The sequence below is a fragment of the Nanorana parkeri genome, unplaced genomic scaffold (assembly GCF_000935625.1).
Source record: "Nanorana parkeri isolate BGI_ZX_2015 unplaced genomic scaffold, ASM93562v1 scaffold1289, whole genome shotgun sequence".
Taxonomy (NCBI): Eukaryota; Metazoa; Chordata; class Amphibia; order Anura; family Dicroglossidae; genus Nanorana; species Nanorana parkeri.
The window spans coordinates 194934-203128 of record NW_017307557.1 but is presented as its reverse complement, the minus strand read 5'-3'; the positions used below and the strand labels follow the sequence as shown (position 1 = coordinate 203128).

Sequence of the window (8195 nt, the reverse complement as noted above, 5' to 3'; positions counted from 1 at the left end):
GGCTCCCCCCTCCCCCCCCCGCCGCCGCCGGTTCCTCCACTTCTTCTCGGAACCCCGCTGGGGAGAGCAGCGGGGATCCAGAGAAGCGGGAGGAGAGGACATGGCGATCTACCAGTGATCGCTACGCGATCGACTGGTAGATCGCGATCGACCTTGTGGGCACCCCTGGTCTACCACATGACCTCCTGTTGTCAGCTGCATTAACAAGGCAAACTGGGAAACTGAAAAGGAGTCAAAATAAAAACAGCCCCAAAACGTGTTCATCTGGGTTAGTGGCCCTAGAATTAAAGTAGTATTAAGGTCTGGGCGATTTTTACCTTAATGCATTCTCTGCATTAGGGTAACAATAGTCCAGGACCTTTCTTCTTTACCCCAGTCCCCCCCACACTTACCTCTCAGCTGCGCTTGTCCCCGCCGCCAGTCCCGAAGCGATCCTGCGAACTTGCGGGTGAGGATGCTGATGGCAGAGGAGCCATCAGCATCCTCAAAGAAGGAAGGGGCGTGGCCTGCCACAGGTCTGTGTGTGTCTATGGATACACACAGCCGCTGCGGGGACGAGTGTGCATGGGTGCCTCCATTAGACCGATGGTGGCGCCCGTGCAGGGGGAAGAGCATGGCGGGGACACACTAGAAAATGAGGAAAGCACTTAAAAAAAAAAACAACAACAACAGCCTCCAGCAAAGGAGGGTCTCCTTAAAGGAGAAATGAAAAGAAAAAAAAAAGGACTTTAATATCACTTTAAGCTCCTTTGTGGGGAGAAGCTAATGAGTGGTCCTGATGCGCTAAAGCATTCCTCCTTAACTAGGGTTGCAAGGGGTTCCTTGAGCAGAGAGGAGTGGCATACGTCCAGCACCATTAAAACTCAGAGCATTTTTCCTAATGACCATCAATTTAAGGGACATGTTTCCCCACTAATGACCAAAGTAACAGAGCACTCTTCCCACTGATCACCAGTGTAAGGAGTGCCCCTCCTCCAACTGACCAACAATGAAAGAAAATCCTTTTACCACTGATCACCTTCTTCACTGGCCACTAATCTAAAGTGGCATGTCTCCGATGACTGCCAATGTAAAGGGGGAACCCAAACTGCCAGTCTGCATTTCTTCTCTCAAAACATAAACCAATTCCTTCTCTTCTCATCATATTAATGGTTTCATTTCATGACTAAACTGGAAATAATTTTCTTTTCTAGAGCAGAGGGGTATTCAAATTGTTGTGCTCTGGGTGTCAAACATGCTACGTAATTTATTTTTTTAATGTATTATATATACAATTTCCCAATCATGCTATTGCACTATGAGCTATAGATATCATTTTATACCAAGGGCAGTCTGGGTTCCCCAAAACATAACATTGAACAAGGGTTCATGCGAGTCAAAATAATCAAAAATGGCTGCCCTAAACTGCTTTAAATATTGTTGCCGCTATAAAAATGAATAAAATAAAAGCCTGAACATATAATATTTGCAATTTAGGTGCACTACATATGTATATAACCACTTGTATTAGGGATACAGTGTGTTTAAAAGGATGGTGTGAACTAGGGATGCACAGATACTAGTATCAGTACAGAGTATTTGGGCGAGTACTCGTACTCATCCAAATGCTTCCAATACTGGAACTTTTGGTATCAGGTAGCCGGGTGGAGAGTCATTACACACCGCCCGGCTTCCTGGTTGGGGGGGAAAACGGCTCCATGCTCTCTCTTCACCAGGGAGCATGGAGCTGGCTTCCCGGCCAATCAGGAAGCCAGGTAATGACTAGGCTCGGAAGCTGGCCAATCAGGAACCTGGGGCAGGGAGTCATTACCCCCGGCTTACTGATTGGCAAGAAAGTCAGCTTCATTCTTCCTCGTCATCTGGTGATCGAGGAGCATGCTACCTGGTCACTCAGAAAGCCGGGCGGAGAGTCATTACACATCGTCCGGCTTCCTTACTGGGACTTCCGGTATTCGGTATCGTCGAGTACAGAAATAAAAATATCGGTACTCGATACCGAAAAACCAGTATCGGTGCATTCCGAGTGTGAACTATGTGGGTTCAATGTGCTCATTTAAAGTCTTGTTTATGGGAGTACCAATAGGTAAGAAAGGTAATACTGTCAGGCTCGAAAGAGCGTACTGAGTTGAATGGCTCAGTACCCGCACTAAACAGGCAGTTGGTTGGTCTAAATGGACCTGAATAAGAAAACCTGAGGAGAACTTGATGAGTATATGATATCCTGTGCATACAGGAAGGCTGGAGTAAGAACCCAAGGAGGGCAGGCAGCAAAACTCTAATTTATGTCCCTGGGATATCACCACCTGCACCCATGCGTCTGAGTTGCAAACTGTTCAAGTGTCCACTATGGTTAAAATACATCCCCCCACCCCCCTCTGAAAAGTGGTTGCACATCCCAAACTTGTCTGTGGCTTTGCAGACAGAGTGCCAGACCTTGAGGTGCACTGATGGTCAAGCTTGGGGGGTCTTGGTGTGGGGTTAAGAGTGGAAAAACAAAAAGGACACTTCTTAAAAGAAAATGGGGGAGACGACTGTGGTGTGTTTCTTAAGACAACTTCTGTTAAGGAAGATGGGTGGTCTATCCACCAGTAGCATCTTTGAGAAAACAATCAAGAGCCAGCCAAAAGGGACAAAATCTATTCGAAGGCTGTGTGGATCAAAAGCTTCTTGCAAAAAAAGTTCCATCCTCCAGTGTACTGACATCCAGGAAATGAGAGAAGCTTCCAGCTGTCACACCTGAGATTTAATGCTAGAGCCATTTAATAATCAAGGAGTCAATTACAGCAATTGATATATTGATGTAATTGATACAGTGGTTGATATATTTTTAAGGGATTCTTACCAATCAGACATGGTTTGACAAATGGAATTCACAGCCAGGATTGGGTGCAGGGCAGGACCCACCAGAAAGAACAGGGCTCAACATACGGGCTTCCAACCGCTTATCAGTTGGGTCTTTGAAGACAAGTACATGCACCACAGCTGGACCCACAGTGGGAACAGACCCCTTTCATACAAAATCCTCACCAAATGGAAACAAGGCCAATAAGCATCTGGAGGGAGCACATACCAGGATGCTTCTAATCTCCACAGATAAAAAGCTAGAAAAGCAGGTGCAAAAGGAAAGTCTTTGCTGCCTCGGGAGCTTTAAATGATCCAAGGCTGGGAAGTACTGGTAGAATCAACAGGTTGGTACTCTATATGTTTAGCTAGTTTAGGGTGGTGTGCACTGCATTAATCTTGGAGTAATAGCAGTAGACTGCAACTCCTCAGTTGTAAGATCAACTGTAAGGCAAAGAATACAGTAAGATTAAGGTACAGTGGGGCAAAAAAGTATTTAGTCAGCCACCAATTGTGCAAGTTCTCCCACTTAAAAAGATGAGAGAGGCCTGTAATTGGCATCATAGGTAGACCTCAACTATGAGAGACAAAATGAGAAAACAAATCCAGACAAATCACATTGGCTGATTTGGAAGAATTTATTTGCAAATTATGGTGGAAAATAAGCATTTGGTCAATATCAAAAGGTCATCTCAATACTTTGTTATATATATCCTTTGTTGGCAATGACAGAAGTCAAACGTGTCCTGTACGTCTTCACAAGGTTGGCACACACTGTTGCTGGTATGTTGGCCCATTCCTCCATGCAGATCTCCTCTAGAGCAGTGATGTTTTGGGGCTGTCGCTGGGCAACACGGACTTTCAACTCCCTCCAAAGGTTTTCTATGGGGTTGAGATCTGGAGACTGGCTAGGCCACTCCAGGACCTTGAAATGCTTCTTACGAAGCCACTCCTTCGTTGCCCGGGCGGTATGTTTGGGATCATTGTCATGTTGAAAGACCCAGCCACGTTTCATCTTCAATGCCCTTGCTGATGGAAGGAGGTTTGCACTCAAAATCTCACGATACATGGCCCCATTCATTCTGTCCTGTACACGGATCAGTCGTCCTGGTCCCTTTGCAGAGAAACAGCCCCAAAGCATGATGTTGCCACCCCCATGCTTCACAGTAGGTATGGTGTTCTTTGGATGCAACTCAGCATTCTCTCTCCTCCAAACACGACGAGTTGTGTTTCTACCAAATAGTTCTATTTTGGTTTCATCTGACCATATGACATTCTCCCAATCCTCTTCTGGATCATCCAAATGCTCTCTAGCAAACTTCAGACGGGCCCGGACATGTCCTGGCTTAAGCAGGGGGACACGTCTGGCACTGCAGGATTCTGAGTCCCTGGCGGCGTAGTGTGTGTTAGTGATGGTAGCCTTTGTTACGTTGGTCCCAGCTCTCTGCAGGTCATTCACTAGGCCCCCCCGTGTGGTCCTGGGATTTTTGCTCACCGTTGTGATCATTTTGACCCCACGGGGTGAGATCTTGCGTGGAGCCCCAGATCGAGGGAGATTATCAGTGGTCTTGTATGTCTTCCATTTTCTAATTATTGCTCCCACAGTTGATTTGTTCACACCAAGCTGCTTGCCTATTGCAGATTCAGTCTTCCCAGCCTGGTGCAGGTCTATAATTTTGTTTCTGGTGTCCTTCGACAGCTCTTTGGTCTTCACCATAGTGGAGTTGAGTGTGACTGTTTGAGGTTGTGGACAGGTGTCTTTTATACTGATAACAAGTTCAAACAGGTGCCATTGATACAGGTAATGAGTGCAGGACAGAGGAGCCTCTTAAAGAAGAAGGTACAGGTCTGTGAGAGCTAGAACTCTTGCTTGTTTGTAGGTGACCAAATACTTATTTTCCACCATAATTTGCAAATAAATTTATTCCAAATCAGCCAATGTGATTTGTCTGGATTTGTTTTCTCATTTTGTCTCTCATAGTTGAGGTCTACCTATGATGCCAATTACAGGCCTCTCTCATCTTTTTAAGTGGGAGAACTTGCACAATTGGTGGCTGACTAAATACTTTTTTGCCCCACTGTATGAGGCAGGGCCTCGGGTACTTACAAAACCCAGATTGCTTTTAGCAGGTGAGGATAGGATGGATGGAGGTAATGGCACCAAACAGCTTAAGTGAGGTAGATACCAGTCTCCGAGCCGACTGGCCTACTCATTAGAGTGTTCAGAGACAGGGCAAGCACTGAGGCATTGGCAGCGGCTGTAGACATGGCAAGCACTCAGCAGCTAACTTTCACCAGACAGAGTCTGGAAAGCGTCCTATGTAAAGCCCAGTGCCTGGAGGTCACTATCAGGCTCCACTTTGTCCAGTAGTTCTCCATAAGGCAGGCCAAGGTCAACAGTGCCAGATAGCTGCAATCTAAGAGACAAAGCTCCAACAACAATGGAGAATAGTCTTGACTAAAAATTAAAAAAAATGTGCTAGCAAAAGATTTAGCACAGCTGAAGAAAGACATCCACTCTCATAGGAAAATAGCAAAAAAACTGAGGCATACTGGCAGGAGGAGAGGCTATCCTACAGTTTTTCCTGTATGCCAGCATCCTATTCTCCTGTAGGCAGCAGTATAACTGAAGGATGACTTTCTGTGTCTACCACTGGACAAGAGATGACATTTTTGTTTTTGGGTTAAGATATATTTTAAAGAAAAATATTTACATAATGTACAACACTGTCTTAAACCATTCATGTTGGTTATTACATCCCTCACTATCTAACTAATAACTGACAAAATGTATTGGAAATAGTCTTCTAAAATGCACACCTTGAAGCCAAAGCGTAGATGGCATTAGCAGATGAAGAGGACTTCACTTTGGGATCATCCATGTCAAGGCTTGCTAACATCTCCACACTGGCACTCTGCAAAAGAAGAATGTGTCTACTAAGAACAGATGGTAAAAAAAAATAAATAAATAAAGCTAGAATACAGAAAATAAGATTGGAAAATCAAAGCTCCTACACAGACACAGGATTGCAAATTACAAACATTTACTTCATCGCAAAATCTGACCAAAAGAAAAAAGTACCCTTTAGTTGTTTTATGCTTATAACTTACTGTTGCAGCGTTGTCTAAGCTCAGTGTGCTACCATGTCGGTCTTTTCTCTCATCAACATGTGAAGGCAATGTGAAGGGCAGTGAATGTCTGTTGGTGAGCTCCTTTCCAACAGTCCACGGATCATTGGTTGCAAGGCTAGATGGGGGAACTTTGGGTACAGAGCGGGTAGGCCAAGGATCTGCAGGACGGCTTGCTGAAAATGGAAGTGGCTTGTCTGTAGGAGTTGATGGAAGAGGTCTCCTCTGGGGTCTGCTTTCACCGGCAACTGAATGTGGTCTGTCTGGAGGTGGAGGTGGGGGAAGTTCTCGAAGTGCTGGGGGAACAGGCAATGGTTTGTCCTTGTGATGTAAACTGCTAGGAGCCTGAAAGACAAAGTGAACAAGATTATGTCAATTTCAAACAATAACTTTGTTATGGAAGCGAAAATTGCTAACAGAATAAAAGCCTCACCTTGGAGCTGGCAACTGGGCTTGAAGCTCCTTGGGTACTTTGAGCCCTCTGATGCAGCAAGTCTAAACGAGGTGGCACAGGTGGCAAGGTTGCTTGGGGTGCAGCAGACATTGGTGAAGGGGGTCTTTCAACCTAAAAACAGTGTTAAGTATAAGCAGTTAGACAGGAAGCATCTGCGTATATTATTTCTTAATTTTGGGAAGAATGAATTTAGCACAAACCTTGGGCCCTGCCAACATAAAGAGGGAGTCATTTCCACTATCATCATCATCATCTTCATAACAGGGAGAAGGTACTCCTTCTAGACATTGCCGCAACATTTCCGCCATACTGCCTCCCCTAGGATCAAAAGGATCCACAACAATAGGCTCTGTTCCTTTAATTTCACAACGGCAGAAAGGGCAGCCTTGACCCTCTGATTCCTGAAAACAAAAAACAGTGCACCAGTATGAGCAAGTGAAAATTATTTTCAGTACAATCTGAGGTGGCACAACATAAAATATTGCACTTACCTGCCAGGAGGTGAGGCACAAAGTGCACATTAAGTGCCCACATGGTTCAATTTTAACATCCTTATCATTTTCGGCGCATATCTTGCAGAGCTGGAAAGTGGAGCCCATTTCACAATACAGCTCATACTGCTCCTGGGGAGAAAAATAAAACGTGTTAATTAAATTCTACAAGCTACACACAAATGATACGGTACATTTACACAAAAAGAGATTACTCGATTCAGCTGTGACCTTCACACCACACTCACATGCTCAGTCAGGATACAAATAACCATAATTAATTTTTTATTTTTAAAAGGCACTTGCTAGGATGCATGCTCCGGGGCTGTTATACATCCACTGGCATCACTACCTAGCAAAGCACTGACCTGGAACATGCATGCAGCCAGTGAAGTTTGAAAAGTCTATGCTCTTATCCAGCAGAATTATTTCAGGGCAGTGATTCATTAGAAGTAAAATTGGGAACAGAAATTCAAGTCCTAGAGCATCTATCTTTAAACAAAGCAATGGCTGTTCCTATAAATCCAGTCTTCATTTTACTCAAATTCATAAAATGTATTTTTATTCAGTCATATAATCTGGACCCGTTCGAATGAAAAGACTATGTAAAACTAGCCACATAACCCTTACAAGAAAAAACTCTTCATATGAAAGATTACCTGAGTAACTTTGATGTGGTCCTGAGGGGTGGGCTCACACAATCCTGTCAGATCTGGGTTCTGGTTGCGACCATCAGGAAAGAGGTAGCTGCATGCGCAGAAATGAAATCAAAATTATACGACATACAGGGTTAGTTTCCCTATCGCCGGGCGTAGTTTTTTGTACATTTAGCCCTGCTAAAGCAGAGATAAATGTACAGTAGGTGCCGCTGCTCGTTTAATACGAGTGATCTAATCAGATCACTCGTATTAAAACCGAGCGGCGGCGATCGAGATCACCATAGACCAGACGAAGAACGGGCATTCTTCGTCTGCTCTGTGTGATCACTGAGACCTTGGCGCTGTAATCACAGCGCCACCTGTCTCAGCGGTCACTAACTGCAGCGGTCACAGCTTCTGTCCAGAAGCTCCGGTCTGTTTAGTGCTCCATAAGGCGCACCGGACCTCCCTGCGTCCTATGGTCGGGTGCGCCTTATGGAGCGCAAAATACGGTATGTAATGTTTGGGTTTTTAAGTAATTTTCAGGCCTAAAATGTGGATTATATCATGAGCGAAAAAAGAAGAAACAAAAAAGGTCTTGACAGCAAAAGGGTCCTTATGGGGTTAAAGTGACATTAAAGT

The 8195-nt window shown here is 44.7% G+C and overlaps 1 protein-coding gene across 1 annotated transcript in view; it reads right to left on the bottom strand.

Annotated features, from left to right (window-relative positions):
* CBL (Cbl proto-oncogene) overlaps positions 1–8195 on the bottom strand; it is a 60183-nt gene that overhangs the window by 12611 nt on the left and 39377 nt on the right. Inside the window, exons 6-11 of the mRNA XM_018569118.1 lie at positions 7575–7662; positions 6916–7047; positions 6625–6825; positions 6404–6535; positions 5953–6315; positions 5662–5756 (exon numbers count right to left, since the gene is read on the bottom strand). Of these exons, the coding sequence (XP_018424620.1) occupies positions 5662–5756; positions 5953–6315; positions 6404–6535; positions 6625–6825; positions 6916–7047; positions 7575–7662 (1011 nt within the window). The remainder of the gene's footprint in view (positions 1–5661; positions 5757–5952; positions 6316–6403; positions 6536–6624; positions 6826–6915; positions 7048–7574; positions 7663–8195) is intronic.